Source organism: Pelobates fuscus, chromosome 10 (genome assembly GCF_036172605.1).
Source record: "Pelobates fuscus isolate aPelFus1 chromosome 10, aPelFus1.pri, whole genome shotgun sequence".
Lineage (NCBI taxonomy): Eukaryota > Metazoa > Chordata > Amphibia > Anura > Pelobatidae > Pelobates > Pelobates fuscus.
Window position 1 is genome coordinate 59693711 of NC_086326.1, and position 26032 is coordinate 59719742.

General features: G+C 42.6%; 1 protein-coding gene across 1 annotated transcript in view; it reads left to right on the forward strand.

Annotated features, from left to right (window-relative positions):
• The first annotated feature begins 10979 nt into the window (after nucleotides 1–10979).
• The window catches only part of IPMK (inositol polyphosphate multikinase), a 17415-nt gene continuing 2362 nt past the window's right edge, over nucleotides 10980–26032 (forward strand). Inside the window, exon 1 of the mRNA XM_063433830.1 lies at nucleotides 10980–11345. Coding sequence (XP_063289900.1) covers nucleotides 11168–11345 — 178 coding nt within the window. The 5' untranslated portion in view covers nucleotides 10980–11167. The remainder of the gene's footprint in view (nucleotides 11346–26032) is intronic.

The window sequence follows — 26032 nt, forward strand, 5'->3', positions numbered from 1 at the left end:
GTTAAGACTACACAGAATACCAAGAACCAGTCTCAAATAAAAGGGAGAGTTCTAACAGAGTAGTGTAGCAGGGGAAAGTTAGGGTAAAGTAAGGGTGGAAAGAATAGAAACCGCTGGGGTCCCCCAAACAACAGGAAACTTTCAACAGCTCAAATACACAAGCCGAGATACAAATGTCCCATAGCCAGTCAGTTTCAGCCCACACCAACCCGATAGAGGTTAGGTGAGAGTTCCAGAGTCCCTAGCAAGGCATCCCTCCTGTCCCAGACCGCGTCACTTGACTTGCAGCTCCATCCGTTTTCATCGATCATCAGCTTCTTGTACATGCCATATGTTCCCGGGGAGTGCGCCATGGAGGGGATAGGGACCCCAAGCAGATTGCGTTTTGGGTGTGTGGTAGTGCAGCTGGGTTTTCGACGGCGCTGGTCCCGCTTCGGTCTCTCCCGCAGTTGCCGTTTCCTCGTGTGGGGCATTCTGCCATGTGAGGTCGGCCATCCCCTGAGGAGACCTCCCGCCGTCTTAGGTGAGTGTGGCAGGGGCTTCCCAGTACTCATGGTCGCTGCAGTACCGGGTGGATCTCGTAAGAGTGGTTATGGCGCTGTGTGTGTTTTCGGGCGCTGGCTTATTCGGAGCCAAAATTCCTGGCATAGCTGCTCGAACTTTGCTTCAAACATAGCTGCCCAGTTCTGGTGCTCTGGGATGGATTGTTGTGATGGGGGTTGCAGGTCGGCGGCCATCTTGAGCTCACCATGCTGTCTCAGGATCAGCTTCTTTCGGCTCAGTTGTGAGGTGAGTTCCCCAGCAGGGACCGGGATATCCCCCACCGGTCCAGAGGGGGGGTGGGGGGGGGAACAGGATCTTGCTCACATTCGTTTGGGCCCCAGGCTGGGTTCTGTTAGGCAGGACAGTGGGGCAGCGGCCGTCCGCCCCACTCACCGCCGGAGTAGGCCCCGATTGGGGCATCGATGCCCCCTCCTCCAGGGGACTGCAGCTCGTCAAGCCAGCCTCACCCTGGATCCAGTATCCCCTTTGCTCCGTGGACCGCTGCTGGTGGTCGCTAATAGTGCCGAAAATCATAGGTTCTATGCTTAAAGTTTGGTGGCTTGCAGGAGCTCAGCGTGCCTGCGGCCATCCAGCTCGGCGGTCCGGCCCCGCCCCCAAGTTTAGAAACTTTAATTGGAACAAAACCAGAATATTAGTTGTGAATCAAAAAAGACTGATTATAACTACATAACGTAAAAGTATAAAATGTGGTTATAAACTCGTAGAATATTATGAAAGAGACAGAGATTAATGATACTTGTATTTTTTTCTTGGCTATACTTGCAATATAACACAATTATGTTGAATTTTAATCCTCACATTTTTATAAATACCGTTTTTTTTCCCTGTATTGCACTATGTTTTTTTTTCCTTAATGATTTAGAAAGCTCTTATTAATAGAAACAAGAATGCAAGAAAAAGAGTTGTGCCAATGCATCATAATTTGAAGAATTTCCATCTTATTCTTTTGCTCCTACATACATACTGATTTATGGAGGATGTTAAACTCTAGTGCAGAAAAGTAACCAAGTCCCTAACTATCTAAGAAACTGTCCTTCTTACCTTCCAGTAATATATAGGTTTTTATATTTTTCTATCAGGGTCCAGTCCATTTGCAAACCTGTTGACATCATGTATAGTAACAAAATATAGTTACATTGCTAACATGACAAATTATGTGTGGGAAGGGTACTGGACTCTATGTGCAACTCCATACAGAGGACAGAAAATTGAATTAAAGGAGCACAACTGTGTATTCCTGATACTGTAGCATTAAAAACCACTATTTAGAAGATACACCTCCCTGATTACTTTATCTCCCTATAACTTAATACTTTCCCCTGTCATGTCCATATACTTTTCCGTGCCTCCCCCCCTCCTCCGAGCCTTTCTTCTAGTTCACTCCCTTTCCCCGTTATAAGTATATGTGATGACAATCTCACGGATTATACAAGCAGAGTCTAAAATGACATGCTCGGATATGCAGTGAGGCAGTTGATCCCTGGGCAATGCCCTACATTACATTACGATATAGCGATGCAACTTGTATAACTTGATAGCACCTTGAACAGTTTTCTACTAAGAATATGGAGGGTGGTAACAAGGTGCTAACAAGGTGCCAGTTTTGTTTGATATCTGCTATTATTGTTATAAGACTCGTTAACTATATTATGACTTCTGTCAATGCACTGTGAGAAGTCATGTACCCTTGAAATACCTTCAATAAAAAAAAAAATACACATTGTAAAAAAACAAAAATCACTATTTAGGTCCACCTAAACCCCTGGCCATGCAGAGCGTGGAGACGCTGAACATCGGTGCGGAGGAGTGCCCACTGGAGATGTCCCTAGGCTATAATATGAACACTGCTTTTTCTCTAAAAAACCTGCAGGGACACGGCATGTGCACCAGAACAACTACACTAAGCTGTATTTGTTCTCGTGACTACAGTGTCTCTTTAAGTAAATTGCTGCCATTTGTTACATAATTCCTGCTTGCAAGACTTTTATTGCATTATTTATATAACAAAGACAGTTGATTATATTATATGTACTAAACAGTGAACCTTGTTGTTGAGCTAACAAGAAATATCTAGTTGATAAGAATGAGCAATATTTTTCTCCAAGCCTGTAAATATACATTGTGCATTCAGATCTCTGATGAGCTTATCAAGTCTTCCAAAATACTACAATTAATTCTTGCAATAGGAACTAGATAGAGTGTCCTTAAATTATGTTACAGCACGTGTTCAAAAACTATTCAATAAAGAAAGCTGAAACTGTAGGAAGTGGTGAAACTAAAGCATATGCAAAAAAACAAACAAACAGACAAACAAACAAACAAAAACAGAGAAGCATATCATAGGAAACAAATTAGGTTATACAGCAACCAAGGCAATACATTTACACACAAAAAGTAAAAAAACAAAGAATGTTTTATTTGTGGAGATGAATCTCATGTTAGAAACTGTTTAAAAACGCTACCATATTCAAGAAAAACCTCTACATGGTAGAAGAGAACAGAGTAAAAAATATTTTATTGTAAAAAAAAAAAAAAAAAAAAAAAAAGGCAAGTACAGTTATCAAGAATGGTTGGGTTATTAATTCAGGTAGGTGCAACATCTCAAATGTGCAAAGATTCTAATTTCTTCAAAATAAATTGACAATAATTTTACAGAAATGATGAACATTGCTAATGGCAACAAACTGTTGATACAATGACAAGTAGACAGTTTATTTAGATGTGTTGCAAAAAAAATATATATTAAAACAACAAAGTGCATAATTTAATGTATTTATCTGTACTTACAGATAACTTGCTCAGTGTTTCAGCATTAAAGGACCACTCTAGTGCCAGGAAAACATACTCGTTTTCCTGGCACTAGAGTGCCCTGAGGGTGTCCCCACCCTCAGGGACCCACTCGCGCCGGGCACTGGGGGAGGAAGGGGTTAAACTTACCTCTTTCTCCAGCGCCGGGCGGGGAGCTCTACTCCTCCTCTCCTCCTTCCTTGCGACGTCATCGGCTGAATGCGCATGCGCGGCAGGAGCAGCGCTCGCATTCAGCCGGTCGCATAGGAAAGCATTTACAATGCTTTCCTATGGACGCTTGCGTGCTCTCACTGTAATTTTCACAGTGAGAATCACGCAAGCGCCTCTAGCGGCTGTCAATGAGAGAGCCACTAGAGGTTTTGGAGGCTGGATTAACCCTCAGTATAAACATAGCAGTTTCTCTGAAACTGCGATGTTTATAAAAAAAAAAAAAGGGTTAATCCTAGAGGGACCTGGCACCCAGACCACTTCATTAAGCTGAAGTGGTCTGGGTGCCTAGAGTGGTCCTTTAATATAATAAAAGGATATAATGAAAACGTAAACTTCCATAAAAAAAAATGGTCCTTTGTATGCACAAGGTTTTTAAACTAATGGCGTATATGTATGAAACAGAAGGAAAAAAATATATATTTTTTCAACATAACCAAGAATTGCTTGAACTGTATTTTGGAGACTTCAAGGAAATCTCGGAATGCAAGTCGAAAGAGATGATGATGGTAGTTATCTTCTCAATCAAAGGCACAGAATTCTTTATTTGATAGAACTTATGAATCTCGAAGAAGCTCATTGGAAGGGTAGAAACGACACACAAAAGTGGCTGTGGAGAAAAAGACACACAAAAGGAGCTGGGGGAGAAAGACACACAGAGGGGAAGGGGAAAATAAATACAAAAGTGGCTGGGGAGAGACAAACAGAGGGCTGGGTAAGGGTAGAAAGAAACACACAAAAGTGGCTGGGGAAGAGACATAGAAAGGGGGTTGCAGAGTAGAAAGAAACACACAAAGGTGCTGGGGAGAAAGGGACAAAAAGGGGCTGTGGGAAGTAAGACACACAAAAGGGCTGGGGAAAGTAAGACACACAAAAGGACTGGTGAAAGTAAGACACACAAAAGGGCTAGGGGAAATACTAGACACACAAAGGGCTGGGGAAAATACTAGACACACAAAGGGCTGGGGAAAAGTAGGAGACACACAAGGAGGGATTGTAAGAGACAAACAAGTGGGTAACGGACACACAAAGGAGAATAAGATACACAAGAATTAATAAACAATTCAAAAAGGGGGGTTAAGAGATGCACAGGTGAAGATGCATTTAAACCTTTTATAAGTTAGAAGCGGTAAAATACATCTTTGCCTGCAGGCAAAACTGCACCGGCCCTGCCTATAGCCTATATTAGCCTATTTTTTTTTTTCATGAGATGATGTTTTTTTCTTTTAAATCAAAAATTTTCAACAACGAAAAATCACAATCCAGTTTGGTCCTTGCAAAGGCAGGGCACACGTTGCATTGTAGGAGAAATGTAAACATTGGAGGAAACATTTACCAAATTGTTCTGAATGATATTCATAGACTGTATTGTGTGCACTTAGTTATGTAATGGAACAACAGCAATTGTGTGTTGTCTGAACTGGCTGGTCTTCGGCAACTTTGCTGCTAATGTGCATAATCAGCTAAAGCTGTAAAGATTAAAATGCTTATAATGAGTTATTTCCATGTCTATTCTAGTTTTGTTTTGACTACAGCTAGTGCAGAGAAGCTAATAGTTCTTTTGAGTTCTTATTTTAAATCATGATATGTAAGCTTCAAATTAGAATCCATAAAATAGGTATGAGCACAAGCGTGCTTCTTCTGATCAGCTGGAGATTAAAGTTAAATTGTTAACTTGATATGCGTAGGATTTAGTGATCAGCAAAATATGCAGAAACTAAACTAAGGTGCTTCTGCGACGCTGGATGCGAAATTTGCATCCAGCGTGCAGAATGTCCATAGGAACGCATTGAGAAATGCTTTCCGATGGACTGTTAGAATGCGCGTGGATGCTGCCGTCGGTGGGGGAGGAGCGGTCACCAGCGCAGAGGGACCCTGAGGGTGAGGGTCACCCAAGGATGACATAGTGTCAGGAAAATTGGTTTGTTTTCCTGACACTGTAGTAAGTGGTCCTTTAAGATGTCAACTCACTTAGTTGGAGCCAACAATATTAGGCTCATTCAGGGCCGGACTGGCCCATCGGGATACCGGCACCTGGGGCTGGGTTGACAGCCCTATTCATTACTGATCAGGCTCCTGTAATCCTGGCCAGCCATGTGCGAGCTGGGAGCAGGGGGCCGACACAGCTCGCATATGGCCGGCCGGGATTATAAAATAAAAACAGAAGAAATATAACAACAACAATATTGCGGCGGGTCGGAGCTTAGCATGCGGCAGGGCGGAGCTTAGTGGGTGACAGGGGTAAAGCTTACTGTGCGGCGGGGGCCCTGGTAATGCAGCATGGAAAGCAGGAAGGAGTCCCTGCTTCCCTAGCAACCAGTCTCCAGGAGCTCCAAGGGATGTGGAGGTAAAAAGCAGGTCAGTGTGTGTGTGTGACTGCCTGTGAGTGTGTGTGACTGTCTGCCTGTGTGCGACTGTCTGCGTGCGTGTGTGTGAGACTGTCTGTGTGTGTGGCTGTCTGCCTGTGTGTTTGACTGTCTGCCTGTGTGTGTGTTGCTGTCCGTGTGTGTGTGTTGCTGTCCGTGTGTGTGTGTTGCTGTCTGCCTGTCTCTGTGGATGTCTGCCTCTGTGTGTGTGGATGCCTGCCTCTGTGTGTGTGCGCATCTGCTAGTGAGTGAGTGAGCTTCTGTGTGCGTGTGTGTGCGTGCATCTGCCCAGGGTAATAGCATACATAGAAAAACACTGAAATTATCTTCTCTTTCTAAGAATGTATAACCTCTATACAAATATATGTATTATATGTTACTAAGATCATATTGTAATACATAAAATGAATAAAAGTGACACATTTCAAAATTGGAGTTGAGTCCATAAGGAATAAGGGTATTAAAATTGAATATAAATTTTATTTCTTCTTTACCCAACTCTTTAATATAATTCCTGTCAGGATTACTAGTTGATCCAGCATGCAGAAATAGTATCACACATAGGACTAAGGATAACATCTCACCAGACCTTAGAATGGCTGGACTTAACGTACCCAAGAATAGTCAAAATACTTGCCGAGGTCAGGGATACAGAATTAGACACAACGATGAGGGAAAGCCAAAAAGTCAAGGATACCAGAAATCAGGGAAGCCAAAATGAATCCAAAGTCAAAAACCAGAATAATACGATCAGGAACACACTCTCGGATAACCAGCAAATGGAAACCATGACAGGGCACTGATCAAAGGCAATTTGGGTTTAAATAACCCTCCTAAAGCTGTAATTGGCTGTATGTGGCCTCTGACCCCAAAACGTGCGTGTCTATGGCATGACTTCACACGTACGCACCATCTTTAATGTGGGTAAAGGCTATTTCCTCATTATAACCGGAACCGCAGCGGCCGGCGTCTCTAGGAACACCGCACACGCTGGGGACAGGGACGGAAGGAGGTCTGGTAGTGGTCTGCCGCGAGCAAGGCAAGTACTTATTTCTGTCGGCGTGACCGCTGAGTTTCCGTGCGGCCACACCGACAGAATCCCATGGAACGGTGACAATCCCCTCCTCGACAGTCTTTCTTTACTTCCTTAATTGCACAGAAAAATAAACCTTCTGGATTCTGATTGTGTACTGCCTAAACCCCTTAAGGACCAAACATCTGGAATAAAAGGGAATTATGACATGTCACACATGTCATGTGTCCTTCAGGGGGTTAAAGAACCACTATGGGCACCCAGACCACTCCAGCTCAATGAAGTGGTCTGGGTGCCTGGTCCCTCTAGGGTTAACCCTGCCTGCTGTAAACATGTTTACATATGGGTTAATCCAGCCTCTAGTGGCTATCTCATTGACAGCCGCTAGAGGCGCTTCTGCACTTCTCACTGTGATTTTCACAGTGAGAAGACGCCAGTGTCCATAGGAAAGCATTAAGAATGCTTTCCTATGGACTGGCTGAATGCGCGCGCAGCTCTTGCCGCGCATGCACATTCAGCCGATGACGTCGGAAGGAGGAGGAGAGTCTTCAGCGCTGAGGGAGCCCGGCGCTGGAGAAAGGTAAGGGATTAACCCCTTTCTCCCACTTCAGCCCGGCGGGAGGGGGACCCTGAGGGTGGGGGCACCCTCAGGGCACTATAGTGGTCCTTTAACCCCTTAAGGACACATAGCATGTGTGACATGTCATGATTCCCTTTTATTCCAGAAGTTTGGTCCTTAAGGGGTTAAAGTGTTGTGAAACAATGAGTTTCTAAACCTTTCTTTATGTTCCTCACATGTTTGGCAATCTTTACATTGACTTTGGCTTCGTTTTGACTTCCCTGTATTCGGGTATCTTTGAATTTTGGCTTTCTTCATCGTTGTGTCTTATTCTGTGTCCCCGACCTCAGCAAGTATTCTGACTATTCTCTGGTACGTTAAGTCCGGCCATTCTTAGGCCCGGTAAGACGTTACCTTTAGTCCTAGGTGTGATACAGTTCTGTGTGCTGGATCAACTAGTAATCCTGACACTATTTTATGTATTGAACTTCGATATCATGTGTAATATATTCCTAAAATGGTTTAAAAATATAGGATCGGGTCATGTTATTGTAACATTTACCTTTCTTAAGGAAGTTATACAGACCTTCTACGTATTCCTTTAATTTTGTATTATTTACAATGGACACTCAGAAGGGTTGGTGTGTGGGTGCGTAACAACTGAATACTCTTACAAGATTAATTAATATTACCAAAAATATCCTGTGGAAATAGTAATATTCCGCAAATATTGATAGAAAGGGAGTTTCACAGATAGGGAAGGCATGTGAAACAGATTAAGTCATGCAAAACTGCAACAGACAGAAATACTGCAGAAAAGAGACAGGAATGCACATAACAAAAGGAAGACATCACCCAATATTGACATACACACAAAGTAATTCATACTCACCTCTAAATTCATCCCATTTTACAACAAAAAGGCTTATCTATCAGGTTCACATTTGCAATGGATAACAAAGGCCCAGCCTTACGTTTGAAGTGCACCTGTAATGACTAAAGAATGTTGACTAATCTCTCAGCCAATGAACCAAGTCCTGCACTGCCCGTGGTCCCAGGCTCTTGTGGGGAGACCTAAAGATCTCTGAATACATGTCACTGCCAATGCTCCCTCACGGTGCCAGACCAGAAGGGTTCATTCACGGTGGACTGCACCCAACTAGACCAGCAGCTCAGACCACTAAGTAGCCCCAACTGGATCACCAAGGCGCAGAAGTACAGGAAGACGTACTGAGGATGTGGCGCGTAATTTGCACTTCATTTAAATCCCCTTTGCACTGCTTAGTTGTCTGCTTAGTTGTCTGTGTTTCTACAATTACACTTGGCATTATAGCACAGTTGGCTCTTTGGATTTCCTGACCCTCTGGCCTGTTTACAGTTTACGATGCTTAGCTGCCTGGGTCTCACCCTACTGGACACTATGACTTTGTCTCCTGGATTACCCTTACCTGATTTGTTTGCCTCGTAGTTTAGCTCTTTCCCTATTGCCCGCTTAGGTTTTACTGTGACAGTCCCTCATATCAAAGAAGAAACGAACAACGTGGGACAATATTGGGACAGATCTGAATTCCGATCTAGGCACCAGTCACACGGTCCCATTAACAGAGTGTATCCATCTATACTTCACTAAAAAAAAACAAAAAAACCCCAGAAACTACATTATAAGTAATTGATGTAGTGCTAATTTCGTGTTTACCGAGATTAATAGGGTAATTTACCAAAGTGAAAATATTTGGAAATTCAAAGTGAATTGCAAATTAAGGCCAAAATAGCAAGTCGAATGGGAATAATTCTCCAAGGCAGTTATGCTTCCAGTTAAGGTACTTTGGCCTCATATATGAAATTCACTTTGAATTACCACCAATTTTATACTTTAGTGAATAACCCTGTTAATGTTTATGTTTTTTGGGTTCAATTCAATAGCAAAATAAGCCACTCTGACATTGAAAGTGCACAGCAGGGTTAGTGCACAGCAGCAGTGATGATGGTGTCAGTACTGCACTGGCGTCATACCATGGTAAGATGACAAACCCTTTTAGCACCGTTTGTCAACTTATCTGAGTCCTGTCGGGCACCAGGGCCACATTAGCCACATTTTGGTCTTCTCCAGTAGAAGCCAGATGTAAAGGACAACTGAACTGGATTGTGATGTCAATTTCACATAAAAAAAAAAAAAAAAAAAAAGATTAAAACAATTTATACATAATTTTCAATATTTTATTTGGTTGTGTAATGTCCAGAGACAGTGGCGGAACCACTGTCAGTGCGGCATGTTAATGTGTGCATACACCCAGCATTCAAACGAAAACATCAACACTACATACAAACACACTCCTCCAATCAAACAACAACACTACATACAAACACACCCCTGTATTTAAATGCCAACAATCTATACAAACACGCCTCTACATTCAAACACCAAAACTACACACAAATATACCCCTTCATTCAAACAACAATACCTCATACAAACACACCCCTGCATTGAAACACACTACACACAGGTATGCCACTGCTTTCAAGTGGCAACAGTACAAACAAACAAACACACACACAACTGTATGTCAACACTATACACAAATAGACCCCCAAGTTCACACACACACACGCACGCACAATAGAAAACCATGCTCACATTCAAACGAAAACTTCCCACAAATAAAAGCAAGCATGGTCGAATGGTAGATTCCCAGCTGACAACGCATTTTGGGAGATTTACGACAGATGGGAATCTACCTTTTGGCACTGCAATGCACTTCTTGCATTGTAGTGCACTCTTCATTAATTCTGCCCCTGTCTGTATAAATGATGTTCCTTCTGTCAGGATATTTATTATTATATAATATCTTCATAATTTGTAAGAATTGACTGGAATTAAAGATTAGCTATACTCATTCAGAACAGTTTATCTATAACCATTATTACAGCCCTCTCTCATGCTGGAGTAGTTTAGTAGACTCACATACAGCTTGGGGAGCAAACATTTTTTTTTTTTTAAATCAGATAAACTATAGCATTGTGTCTTTTTTCTGGAATGAGCTGAGATTTCCCAGCACTGACTTTACAAAGTAACTGCAAACAGGAGTGAAAAAAAACAAACAAAAAAAAACCTGCTTCACACCCAGCCATGTGTTTACACAATAAGAGCTACCCAGCTCTCATTAGCATGCAGGGCCACGCCCACAGTGACGTGTCCGTGCAGAACCTTCTCCACACAGTACGTGAGCCCCATGCCGTGACGTCAAAGGGTGGGCGGTAGTGTCAGTGGGCGTGTCCGTGGCTGCCAGTACTGTGGCGTGGTGACGCAGCGAGCTCTCAGAAAGCCCTGTGTGTGTGGTGAGTGACAGAGCGCACTCTCGGCTCCTGTGTACACCCTAGAGAGAGGAGAGAGAAGGGAGAGAGAAGGGAGAGAGAAGGGAGAGAGAAGGGAGAGAGAGGGGTGAGAGAGGGGTGAGAGAGGGGTGAGAGAGTCCGGGGGCAGACTATGCCTGGAGCAGCATCTCGCTGGTGCGTCGTCAGCCCACGCCATGGAGAGCTGGTGAGGGAGGTTTAAAGGGCTAAGCAGCAGCCTGGGCACCTGGGCACTTCCCATCTCAGCCCTGCTCTTCCTCCTACACCTCATGTGGGATGGCTGCCCCTCACCACCTGACCACTGATGGCCCGGCCAGCCTGGATCTCCACTCCCTGGGGCCAGCAGACCGCACAGACCTCGACCTGCTGCACGTGAAGAGCCGCAGGTCCCTGAATGGCTGCGTCCCACTGTCCCATCAGGTGGCTGGCCACATGTATGGCAAGGACAAAGTTGGTGTGTATTATCTCACTTAATCTGTATGTGCTTTTACTTGCCATGTGTCACCTGTGAGGTCACATGGAGAGGGTGACCTGCCATGTGGAGGGGGTGTGAATAGATTGTTAAAGGAACACTCCTAGTACCACTAACAGCAGCTTTGGACCACTGCAGTGGTTATGGTGCCAGAAGTGTCCCGGGCATTGCGCCAGCGTAGCTTTTAAAAGAATGGCTTGACAAATTACCTGGGACCGGTCGGGCGCCTGCGGAAGAGTCACCCTCTTCTGGGATTTGTCTGCACGAAGAATGTAGTTTTTCTTTCCTAAAGTAAGGTTGGACATGTAAGTCCGCACTCATTGGCTGAGATGAATAAGCTGCAGGAAAAGACCAGATGCGGAGTCAGCATCCATGGACCCCAGATAAATTGTCAGACTGTAGTAAAGTTGTTTGATAAGTTATGCTGGTATGGTGCCAGGGAACGCCAGGCACCATAAACGCTAGGCTCCATAAACTCTACAGTAGGCTGTAATGGTTATGGTGCTGTCAATGTTTCTGTAATGTGATACATTCATCTGTGCTGGCCAGATGTATAGATACCCATCTGTTGGAAAAAAAAAAAAAAATAGTAGCCTCAGGCGTAGACCAGTTTTTCAGAATAAAGTTCATTACGTGACAACCACTACAGTGATTATGCTGCCTAGAGGAACACTACAGTGTATGGAATACATACTTGTATTCCAATTGCTATAGTGCCCTATGTGCAGATTTGTTTTGGGTTCCGTACTTTACTCCTGCCACTCCATCTCCCACAACATCATCTGGCTCTCAAGGCACACCGATACTCCTCCTAGTGTGCCACACGCACATTCACGTGCTTCTTCTAGGAAAGCATTGAATTTTATTCTTTTCTATGAGCTGCAACTTCACGTGACCAAGTTTTACTTGATCGGCGGAATTGTCTCTAGTGGCGATCTGGGAAACTGTCATTATAGGGGTATTTAACCCTGCAATGGAAACACAAGTACAAAGCTACATAATTTTTTTTTTTTTTTTATATGAATTGGGAGTTAATGAAGAAGCAGTCCTTGTTTTCTTAAAGGGACACTGTAGGCACCCAGACCACTTCAGCTCATTGAAGTGGTCTCGGTGTAAACTCCCATCACCCATAACCCTGCAGTGGTAATTATTACAGTTTTTATAAACTGCAGTAATTACCTCTGAGGGTTAACTCTTCCTCTAGTTGCTGTCTACCAGACAGCCACTAGAGGGGCTTCTGGAATTGAAATGGACTTTTGGTCCGTTATCTGACGCTGGATGTCCTCACGCGATGAATGGCCATTGCTGCGCATGTGCATTAGGTCTCCATCGGCAGGGGAGGAGAATGCTCAGAGCTGAGCCAGCACCTAGACATCAGCGACTGGATCCAGGTAAGTGACTTAAGGGGAGCGCCGCGGGAGGGGGTCTTGACAGACGGCAAATCTATAGTGCCAGGAAAACTAGTTTGATTTCCTGGCACTATAGTTTCCCTTTAAGCTGACTTTTCTGAAACTTATCTGGACAAGGATTGGAAAGAACGACACGGGAAAGTCAAGTTTGGTAAAGAAGTGGCAGGGATTCCTTGCACCATAACATCTTAATCAAAATGAAGTTATGGTTCCCAAACTTACTAACTTCTGTCTCCTTGGACACAAGTGAAAATGTCACCTTGTAGGGTCTTTGCTTAAAGCTATGATTATAAATTAGAAATGTAAGTTGACCAAAAAATGTTGGCCTAGGAATTTCAACTCTGTCTTATATAAATTGATGAGATAAGCTAGAAAAGTACCAACTCCAAATAATTGTGTCTAAAATGATTTTATTTACAATACTGAGAGTACCCACATGAAAAAATAATGTATTTTAAGGTATAATATTGCGCTAGTGTAGAAATTCTTTGAATGGTACACAGTCTTGGCTACGGGGTGGTTTAGCATAAATGATTTAGTAATTACTTTTCCCGCAATAGCTTGACTCACTACGGCAGGGATTGGCAATAATGCTGTCAAAGTGTCAGGGGAGATGTAGTCCACAACAATTGGAGTGTCAAAGGTTGCCCCCAGCACTAGGTTGTTGCTCATGATCGTGCACCTAGAGTTTTTAATTATTTAAACACAAGCAGGATTATTAATTTAAACTGGAATTGACCAATAACTTTATATTTTGTCAAAATAGCCAAGTTGGAAACAATTTTGCAGTTTGTCTGCTTTCGCCTCAAATTATAAAATTGTCTAGTCAATTCCTGTCTTAGTTAAAGGGTTACTCCAACCACCATGACCACTTCAGTAATTTGAAGTCGTCCCGGTGGTAGGATTTGGTATGTGCAGTGTTTCTTCTTGAAACACTGCACATACTGATATATTGTTAATTGTGTACTGGGGGCTAGTTGCACCCCCAGCACACTTGACATTGGCCTAATTTCAGTTCTGTGCATAAACTACATCTGTGGTCGGAACGTACTGCATTCTAACAGACACAGAATTCTTACTCTTGCAGGGGGAAGCTAGCTCTCCCTCGCTGTCCTCCCTCTGTGTAGCATTGCTTTAAAAAAAAAAAAAAACCCTACCTCTTCCCACTCACTCAGATTCCCTCGCTGGCCCGGTGCGGGTACATGCTCTCCAAGCTGGCAATTTGTCCAGTCACAGGCTTCTTTATTAGAGTCCGGTGATTGGACTGTGTGCAGCCCCAGTGATGTCAGGAGAGGTCGCCGAAGAGCAGCACTGGGAGCTTCTTCCAGCTCTGAATTAAAGGTGAATAACATTTTTTTTTTTTTTTTTTATTGAAAAGGGGACCTTCCCCACAGTGCCCTGCATGGCAAATTACCAGAAAGGTCCCTCCCTCTAAAAAAGCTTATAGTAACCCTTGCAAACTGTAGACTTCTTGCTGGTGCTGATTCTCATGGGTTATGCTAAAATATGATTTACACAACTTATTAAAAAAATATATATATTTTTGTAACATGGTTTACTGATTCAGTGAAAAAAGTAGTGCTTTAAAGGGACACTATGGTGTTATGAATATAAACCTGTATTCTTAAGGCTATAGTGCTTTTCCAATTATTTAGGTGACCACCCCATTAGCAATAAAAAAAAAGCATTATACTTACCTTTCAGACTGTGCTGGTCTTTGCACTGCCACCCTCCTCTCTGGTTGAGATCATAGGAAAGCATTGGGAGTCTAGTGCGCAAATTGAGGTGCTGTGCCAATCAAATGCTCTCTATGAGCAGCTTTTAAACCTGACTCATTTCTCACAGGGGATAGCCTCCAGGTGTGTTTTAAAGGGGCTCTGTAGTCACCGAAACAACCTTAGCTTAATGAAGCAGTTTTGGTGTATAGATCATGCCTCAGAAGTTTCACTGCTCATTTCTCTGCTGTTTAGGCGTAAAATCACTTTTTTGTTTCTGTCAATGGAGCCCTAGCCACACTTCTCCTGCCTACAACTCACACCGCCTGCTTGAAATAAATGTTTAATTTTCAATCAGACGATAACTTACTTTAGAAGTTTGTATCTCCTGCTCTGCAAATTACACTTTAATCACGCACAGGAGACTCCTGCAAGGTCTAGCAAGCCATTAACGGTGCAGGAGATAAGAAATTCTAAATTAAAAACACTCTGCAATAAAGGAAGTATAAACATTATATGTCACTTTACAGGAAGTGTTTAGGAAGGTTGTACACGTTATATGCAGATGAGGTAAGCCTATAGCTGCATGAACAAAGTGATTCGACTTGTTAATGACAGATTACTGAGCAGTGAGACTGCGGGGCATGATCTGTTTGACAAAACTGCTTTATTAAACTAGACTTGTTTTGGAGACTATACCTTTAATCGTGCAATGAAAACATTTCTTGTTCCTACAGAACTGCAGTGTTTTACATTGCAGGGTTAAAACTGCAGGGGCACTGCACACAGACCATTTCATTAAGCTAAAGTGACATAGATGGTTTTAGTGTCCCTATTACACCACATTGAGTCTATAGTGTATTGTGTGGTTAGAGTTTATAGTCTTGAAAGCTATGATTTCTTTATTTTAGTGAAAAACAAAATACAAGTATAGTACTCTTTTTAAAGGCTAAACGTGACTTGGATATGTCTTATAAAAACTTTGCTGAAATGCACAATTGCCTAGTTACATGGTAATGTTGAGTAAGCATCATATTGCATGGTTTATGCACTAAACTAGTGAAATGGCTATCCAATTGTAACATGGAAAAGCCTGAAACATAAGGATGTTGGCAATTTTTCCAAATTGTTTCCTTAAATGTGTAATTTGGCCGTCAATTGCACAGTTTTGTGAATAGACCCTCTGCAATATTTTTCCTTCGTAAAACAGATACTGACTAGGGATTTTAAAATTCTAGGCAACTGTTTTTCCATTTCTGATCTTTTGGTTTTATTTTTCTAATTCCCGGTTTCATTATCGTTTATTAACTACACTTGCAGTTGTGGAGAATTTACAAAGAAATGACACACTTGCAGTTGTGGACAATTTTTGATTTGGCCTTTTTTTTTTTTTTTGGCATAACATGACCCACTTCCTTGTAATTTCTCTACAGTAAACCCTTTTATCCTACAAGACATGAACTTTTAAAGGAGCTCCCTGAGGTGACTCCAGCCACATTACAACCTAATTTCAGTGCCAATGGAGGCATTTAACTTCCTCTTTTGATATCCAAAAACTGTCCAGCTTTGGTATGCTACATATGCACTCTGTATGCACAACTTGGTTAAGGCATCTCAAGTCTCCACTTGTCAGTACTAGAAATAACACAAGCCATGACTGTTGCTTGCTGTGTCACTGGTTCAGGAGATCTCTGTACACGACTTGGTACACAAAAATGTGAACTGGATTGTGAATATGTTGATTGACTAGAACTCTGATTGGGAGCTCAATTACACCTTCTATTCAGCACTACTAGACAGGGATTTATGGGGTTAAAAAAACATATACCAAAATGAGAGGCTCCTAATTGGTTGATACTTTCCTGGTTCGGAAGGTGTCAGTTTGCTGCTGAAACTATATTATAGCTAGATAAGCATTTAAAGGGACACTGTAGTCACCTAAACAACTTTCGCTTAATGAAGCAGTTTTAGTGTATAGATCATGCCTCTCAGGTTTCACTGCTCAATTCACTGCCATTTAGGAGTTAAATCGCTTTGTTTCTGTTTATGAACTGGCTATGATTGACAGAGCCTGCATGAAAAAAACTGGTTTCACTTTCAATCAGAAGTAATTTACCTTAAACAATTTTATCTCTTGCTCTGTAAATTGAACTTTAATCACATACAAGAGGCTCTTGCAGGGTCCAGCATGCTATTAGCATAGCAGGAGATAAGACAATCTAAGTTAAACTGAACTTGCAATAAAGGAAGGATAAACATTAGATGACTCTTTACAGGAAGTGTTTAGTCACATGGAGGGAGGTGTGATTAGGGTTTATAAACAAAGTGATTTAACTCCTAAATGGCAGAGAATTGAGCAGGGAGACTGCAGGGGCATGATCTCTACCTTAATGAAGCAGTTTTGGTGTAAAGTTGTTTTGGTGACTATAGTGTCCCTTTAATGCATTAAGAGGGAGCGTGAATTCCTGCATATTTCTCTTTAAAGTACTCTTCTTATGTAATGAATTCATCCTCTAGGCATTTTTTTTTTTTTTTTTTAAATACACGGATGACAGCGCTCTGTGGAGAGGGAGCAAAAGGCACACGTCCATCTTCATTGGTGGCCAAACTCTGCCCCATCCTCTAGGCAAGGCATAGGCAACCTTCGGCACTCCAGATGTTTTGGACTACACCTCCCATGATGCTTTGCCAGTATTATGGGCGTAAGAGCAAAATGGGGGATGTAGTCCACAGCATCTGGAGTGCCGTAGGTTGCCTATCCCTGCGTCTAGGCATTCTGATTTGTGCGACAATATTTCTTGGAAGAATCAGATGTTACGATAAAGTAATTAAAATTCAGTGTTTTGGATGGAGTTAATACTGGTTTCTCTCTGGTATTAACCCTAGTGCGTGTGTGTGACTGTGGTATAAATTGTTGTTCATTATGTTAGGTTTGACATGCAGGCCAACTTTCCCTGCAATTAGTGTATTTCAGTTTACATTGCCAGGACATTTCCTACGTGTTCTTTCCTAATTTTAATGCAGTACAAATCTGGGCACTCAGCACTTAGAGAGTGGAAAAATCAACTTGGTATACTTCAGGCTGTCTAAAATTGCAGGATTCCAGGATTGATTCCCATTAGCGTAGCTTATTAGATTTTGGATTACAATTTCTGTCAGATGGAGTCTGACTGCGATGACACAACTCAGGCTTTTTACTGATGCAAATGTCAGGGCTCAGCCATTAATTTGATTTTGTGGTATACTTATTGTCACATATCTTTGTAATAAAAAGCAGGATAGAAATCTGGCAAATGGTGGTAAGTGCCATGATGCTTACGTGTGTTTTTTTTTTTTTTTTTTTATTGAGGTTGATTACTGTGGTAATCAAATAACAGGTAATAGTGTCAAATGGTAAAGAAATAAGCAAAGCCAATTTCATCTCAGTGTCCTTTTAACCCTGCAATATAAAACCTGTTTACATTCCATTGTCAGGTCTACCTCCTGTCAGTGGCGTACACACAACCCATGGGGCCCCGGTGCGAAAACTGATCCGTGGGCCCCCCCGCACGCGCGCTTACTCTGCGCGGGCAGGGGCCGCAACACATGGCGGCGGGCACCAGGTCGCAGGGCTGCGACCTGTGTGACCGCAGTATGTACGCCAGTGCAGGCATAAACACATACACTTTAAGAACCACTACAGACACCCAGATCACATCAGCTCAATGAAGTGGTCTGGGTGCCAGGTCTCTAGTTTTAACCCTGCAGCTGAAAACATAGCCGTTTCAGAGAAACGGCTATGTTTCACTGAGGGTTAATCCAGCCTCTAGTGGCTGTCTCATTGACAGCCGCTAGAGGATTTTCTGCGATTCTCACTGTGAAAATCACAGTGAGAAGACGCTGAACGTCCATAGGAAAGCATTGAATAATGCTTTCCTATGGGCGGTTTGAATGCGCGCGTGGCTCTTGCCACGCATGCGTATTCGGAGCTGAGAGGCGGAGAGATTCCCAGCGCCAAGGGAGTCCGGCGCTGGAGAAAGGTAAGTGCTTAAGACACACACACACACAGACTCTCATGAACAGACGCACACATTTACTGACAGACACACACTCAGTGACAGACATACATACACACTCACTAACAGATGCACACAAACATACTCAGTAACAGACACACACACTAACACACACACTAACATACACTCACACTCACAAACACACACTAACATACACTCACACACTAACACTCACAAACACACACTAACATACACTCACACTCACAAACACACACTAACATACACTCACACACACTAACTCACACACACTAACACTAACATACACTCACACTCACAAACACACACTAAAATACACTCACTAACACTAACATACACTCACAAACACACACTCACTAACATACACTCACAAACACACACTCACTAACATACACTCACAAACACACTCACTAACATACACTCACAAACACACTCACTAACACTAACATACACTCACTAACACTAACATACACTCACACTCACAAACACACACTCACACTCTAACACATACTCACTAACACTAACATACACTCACACTCACAAACACACACTAACACACACTCACTAACACTAACATACACTCACACTCTAACACACACTCACTAACACTAACACTCACAAACACATTTTTTTTTAAATCCCCCCAGCCTCCTTACCTGTGGGAGAGCTGAGGGGATTCCCTGGGGTCCAGTGGTGCTGCTGGGCTCCTGGGGGGCCGGTCACCCGGTGGGCAGGCAGGCTGGCGGGCGCGCGAGGGAGCACTGTCTCCTGAGTGCTTCCTCTTCAGCTCCCTCGCGCGCCGCGTAGGGATGCCGACGCCGGAAGATGACGTCATCTTCCGGCTCCGGTTTCAGTGCGGTGCGCGAGGGAGCTGAAGAGGAAGCACCCAGGAGACAGTGCTCCCTCGCGCGCCCGCAGTACCGGCCAGCCGGATGACAGCAGGGCCAGCCTCGGGGGGGCCCGGAGGTGGCCGGCTCCTGGGCCCCCCAGGAGAAGAGGCTGGCCCAGTGACATACATACCGGGTCGCAGGGCGGCCGGGCCCCCTGGTGGGCCGGGCCCGGTCGCAGCCGCGACCCCTGCGACCCCGGTATGTACGCCACTGCCTCCTGTGGTTGTCATTATGACCACTAGAGGTGCACTGACAGAGTAAATCTTGGCCACGTGATCTAAAAGCCTCATAGAAAAGCATTGATTCATGGGGATGTTAGAACAGGGCTTGACACATTTGTCTGGGATCTAGGAGCCAGTTTTTTATTTTCTTATTTATTTTTTTAACTAGCGATTTATTAACCCCTTAAGACCGGAGGGCGTACTATTACGTCCTTTTAAAAGCGGCTCTAAACGCCGCCGGACGTAATAGTACGCCCTCCGGTTTTTAGTAACTTACCCGGTCGCCGGCGGTCCCACGCCGGCGATCGCGGTTCGGGGGACTCCCAGGGAGCCCCCCGCGGCACGTCCGCCCTCCAGGAGCCCTCCCGGCCATGTGAGAGTGAGGTCCTTGCGAGGACCTCACAATCACATGGCCGGTATAGCTGCCTGCTGCATTGCCAGCAGGGGGACCAACTGTAATGACAGTTGGTCCCCCTGCTGGCTGAAAATAAAATAAAAATGTTTTAAAACAGTGTAAAAATAAATACATTATATACTTAGATCATATATATATATTGTATATATATATATGATCTAAGTATATATATACACATATACATATACACACATACACATACACCGTCTAGGTGTATTTTAATATTAATATATATATAATTATATATATATATATATATATATATATATATATATATATATATATTAATATCAAATTACACGTAGACTGATACTGATTAAATATATATATAATTATTGTTATATATATATTTATAAATAATATAAAAAAAATTAATATGTAAATACGTAAAAAAATTAAATAAAAAAAATAATTACAAATAAAATATTAAAAAATATATAGATGTGTTTTATTTCGTTCTAACTGTATTCTGATATTAATATATATATATTTATATCAAAATACACTTATAACGAAATAATATATATATCTATATACATAAATATATACGTATATATCACTATATATATATACCTATATTAGGGATCGACCGATTATCGGTTTTACCGATATAAATCGGCCGATATTCGGTATTTTCTGCAATATCGGTATCGGCCAATAGGGATACCGATATTGCCGATAATACCTCCCAGGACCGCCAGGCTCATTACAAGCCCGGCGGTCCTGGGGGTGCAGGCAGCAAGCGTTTACTCACCTCCCAGCAGCTCCTCCAGCTCCCCAGTGTAAATCTCGCGAGACCCGCGGCCAGCTCTGACGGCCGCGGGTCTCGCGAGATTTACACTGGGGAGCTGGAGGAGCTGCTGGGAGGTCAGTAAACGCTTGCTGCCCACCCCACTTCCCTCCCCTCCCCTCCTCTCCCCTCCCCTCCCCCAGCTAAGCCAATGCCACTGGACCACCAGGGATTAACATATCCCCCCTCCCTGGCAAGGCAACAAGCAGGGAGGGGGGACAACAAAAAATAAATAATAATCATAATTAAATATATATAAAAAAAATAATAATTTAATAAAATTAAAAACAAAATTTTTAATAAAAAATGCCCCCTCACACACACACACACACACACACACACACACTATTATTATACACATACACTACACAAACACACTGTGTATATAATTCAGTGTGTTTGTGTATATATAATGCACACTACACACACACACACACTGCATTATACACACACACACACACTGCATTATATACACACACACTATACAAACACACACACTGCATTATATACACACACACTATACAAACACACACACTGCATTATATACACACACACACTATACAAACACACACACTATACAAACACACTGCATTATATACGCACACACACTATACAAACACACACTGCATTATATACACACACGCTATACAAAACACACACTGCATTATATACACACACCCTATACAAACACACACTGCATCCACTACACACACATACACAGCTCCCCTGTCTAAACACACTGCATCCACTACACGTGGCATGTATATTTTGTGCATTTACCTTTAGAAATAGTTTTTTATTTTCCAAAATGGTAAATGTACAGAATATCGGCAAATTATATCGGCTATCGGCCTGAAAGTTCACAGGATATCGGTATCGGTATCGGCTCTAAAAAATCAATATCGGTCGATCCCTAACCTATATATAAATAAAAATATTAAAAAAAAAACATGTGTGTGTATATATATATATATATATACATATATTAATTCTACACATATATTTATGTAATAATTTTACATAATTAGGTATCCTAATTAATTACAATTAGCGGGACCTGCCTGACCACCCATGCCGAAAGTATAGGGAATTTAATTTGCTAGCACTATATTTAACCCTATAACTTTCCAAGACACCATAAAACCTGTACATGGGGGGTACTGTTTTACTCTGGTGACTTCGCTGAACACAAATATTAGTGTTTCAAAACAGTAAAATGTATTACAACCATGATATCGCCAGTAAAAGTGACGTTTTTTGCATTTTTCACGCACAAACAGCACTTACAGGGACGATATTATTGCTGCAATACTTTTTACTGTTTTGAAACACAAATATTTGTGTTCAGCGAAGTCTCCTGAGTACAACAGTACCCCTCATGTACAGGTTTTATGGTGTTTTCAAAAATTACAGCGTCAAATATAAGGCTTGTGTTTAATTTTTTTCACATTAAAATTCGCCAGATTGCTTACGTTGCCTTTATGACCCTATGGTAGCCCAAGAATGAAAATTACCCCTATGATGGCATACCATTTGCAATAGTAGACAACCAAAGGTATTGCAAATGGGGTATGTCCAGTCTTTTTTAGTAGCCACTTAGTCACAAACACTGGCCAAAATTGGCGTTTTTTGCATTTTTCACACACAAACAAATACAAACGCTAACTTTGGCCAGTGTTTGTGACCAAATGGCTACTAAAAAAGACTGGACATCGCTTATTTGCAATACCTTGGGTCGTCTACTATTGCAAATGGTATGCCATTATGGGTGTAAATTTATTTCCTGGGCTACTATACAGTCTCAAAGGCAACGTAACCAATCTGGCGAATTTCAATTTCAAATGTAACACGCTATATTTGACCCTGTAACTTCCCAAAACACCATAAAACCTGTACATAGGGGGTACTGTTTTACACGTGAGACTTTGCTGAATACAAATATGTGTATTTTATTGCAGTAAAAGCAAACAGTATTATGACATTGACAGTTAAAATGTCATGAACGAAAAAAATCAAAAAAAATCTTATTTTCTCCCATTTTTTTCATATTAAATTATGTTTCATAGCTAAATATTTGATATTAAATGAAAGCCCTGTTTCCCCTGAATAAAATGATATATAATAAGGGGGGGTGCATTTAATATGAAAGAGGTGAATTACGGTTGGACAGACATATAGCGCAAATGCCAGGTTTTGTTTACGTTTTGTTTCGTTCACAACTTGTACATTTGGCTGCGGTGTTAAGGGGTTAATTTACGAGAAATATACAATTCTTAAAGGGACACTATAGTCATCTAAACCACTACAGCTTAATGTAGTTGTTCTGGTGCCTATAGCCTGTTCCTGTAGCCTTTTCAATGTAAACGCTGCCTTTTCAGAGAAAAGGCACGGCGTGGGAAAGAAAGTGAGTAAAAACACCGGCTCCCGGCATCACTATACAGCGTGAGGGAGCAGAGAGGAGCCGCTGGAACCTGTACACAAACCAGGGCGGCCGCCTGCAGGCTCACTGAGCCGGCCGGCTCCGTTGTTCCCCCATCCTGCCTTTAGCTAAAGGGCTTCAAATCTCAGGCGCCAGGGCCAAATTTCTAGTCGCCATGGCGACCTGGTGCCTGGAATATGTCGGGCCCTGCGTTAATTCGAGCGGTACGGCCTAATCATGGCGTGTTAGGTCTCTATTGCTCCTCTATGAGGAGCTTAGAAATGGACATCTGCTGTGGCCATGCCTTCTCTGTCGCTGGAGCCTGAGAGGTAAGCAAGGGAGACTCTGTGTTGGAAAAAGGTTACGAAATCTTTACTTTTTAATGCACCAAGTGAGGAAGTCATTAATACAAGCAGGGTCAGGAGCACGTTTTGTATTTCTAAAGCTATAGTGTTCATTAAAGTGTTATATTTGCTAATGCTCATCCCATAGCCGCTGCATTCCATTCTTATTTAAAAAGTCAGGTGCATTTATCATGTCTATAGAATTGTTGGAATTTCTGAAATTTTGTATATCCATAACGTTCTTATTTCTAATCTCTTGTCTAGACAGAACTTTTTTTTCATGTAAAACAGTATTATCCTGCTATCACGGCTGGTCACTGCAAATTCCTGGCATAGAGTTGTTTAATTAAAGAAACTCTCCAAATGCCATTAGCACAACAGCGCATTGTAGTGGCTATGGTGGCTAAAGTGCCCTGGTGACCCTTTATATTTGAGGTAGTTAAACAGTTTTAGAACAGTTTATTTCTTACCCAGGGTCTGGAAGCTAACGGAACTCCAGGTAAGAAATTACATTTCTAAAATACTTTTTTACTCCTTACAATGGTGTCAGCTTCGGGGGAGGGAGAGGCCTGTCTTATCCCTTCCTCCTCCTGTCATTTTGGGCTCACTCACACCATCCTGTCTAGTTGTTTAAGGGACTTTGGGCAGGAAGGTCCAAATCCATGAGACATCATGGCTTTAATATTCATAGCTATCCGACTCCTCGGGAGCTTTCTTTGACCTGGCCAGTGCGCTCTAACGCACCGACTGCCTCTCGGCTGATGTACACTCACAGATGAAATCGCAGTTTGCAGATGTCTTCCTTTTAAAAGAATTGGGCTACAAACCAGAACCACTGCAGTACATGCGGACAGTGGGCTGGATGGAATTGGTGGCTCGTATGTTGCTTGCCGTGGGACCACAGATCCTGGGGAAATCCATAACTTTGTGCTGTGCATTTTAATGGTGCCATCTACATACACTCTTCTGCTTTGAAGGAACCGGGTGCCAGTGCACTGTAGTAGTTATGGTGCTTGGAATGTTACTTTTGAAACCTGCGGTCACAGATATTTTGCTGCCTGATGGTAGTAGCAGCTCGTCACAGAGCTTTGCATAATTTCAAGGTTTGCAATGAACTTCCTCTTTGCAGATTGTGCCATGCTGTGACACAGCATAGTCAATCAGCTTTATTGCAGGTTTTACGCGGTAATCACTGGTAAAGTTCCATTGTCAGTTCTATCATGATGTAGGAATGTGGAATTTGTATCTTCTGATCCCAGGGCATGTAGTTTTTTTTTAATGCAATTTTATTTAAATTTGTGCCTTTAGCCCAGCTGTTGGCAAGCATCAAGGAAGTCATATGATAGACAGGTGTATGAGGGATAGGATTGTTAAGTCTGCACCTCTGGCAGATGCAGGCCTGTGTAATTGCTGACTTGAGGTCCAGTGTAGACTAGACTACCAGAGAACCTGATTCCCTATTGGACTACCAATTATTTTTGATGTATTTGTTGTAGTGACTATTTTCATGCTCAAAAAATAAGTTTGAGCAAGCTACCCTCATTTGCATGCATTAACACTACAAATGGCGGCATTAACACTACAAATGGCGGCATTTTGGGCAGGGTAAATTGTTATGTGCCTAGCATGTCAAACTCAAATAAACAAGGTTTAAGTTTATGTGGGCCGCAAAAAAAAAAAAAAAAAAAACTTTCCTTTTCAAAATAAACATACGTTTATATGAAAATTTTAAGTATTAAAAAAAAAAAAAAAAAAAGCCGCCCCTCTATACTAAATCCCAGCACCTCCCTCTGCTAAACCCCCTCTGCTAAAATTAGCCAACAAGCAGACACCACTTACATTGCCGCTGCCAGTATGCGACTCCGGAGTCCAGCCTCTGGAATACCCCTAAAGGCGTTGTCTGCACCCTGTGCCAAAGTGGATCCTCCCGCTACTTTGTCCAGCCATTGTCTAACCGCGGCCATCGCAACACTGACCAATACACACTCTCACTAACAGACATGCGCACACTCTCACTAACAGACAGGCGCACACACTCACTGACAGACACACCTTTACACATTCTTGCATACACTCTCAAATCATTTTATTTATTGCTCCTACTCTTTGGGAGCTGGTGTGGGGCCTCTCCCTGGAGTCCAGTGGGGATCTTCTCTCTGGAGATCTCGCTTCTTGCTCCCTCACGCGTGCAGTTTAATGATGCCGGGCTGGAATGATGTCACATTCCGGCACCCAGCATCACAACAGAGGGCACATGCGAGGGAGCAGTGAGGAGCAGGAAAAAGAAAACTGAGCTCCCTCGCTGCTGCCAGCATCCTCTCCACCCGGCCAGACACATTTTAGCAGAATGGGCACCTGCAATGTGGGGAGAACAGGTGGGTGCCTACCTTAACAGTAAGCATATCAAACTCAAGGCTCGCTGGTCCGCAAAGATA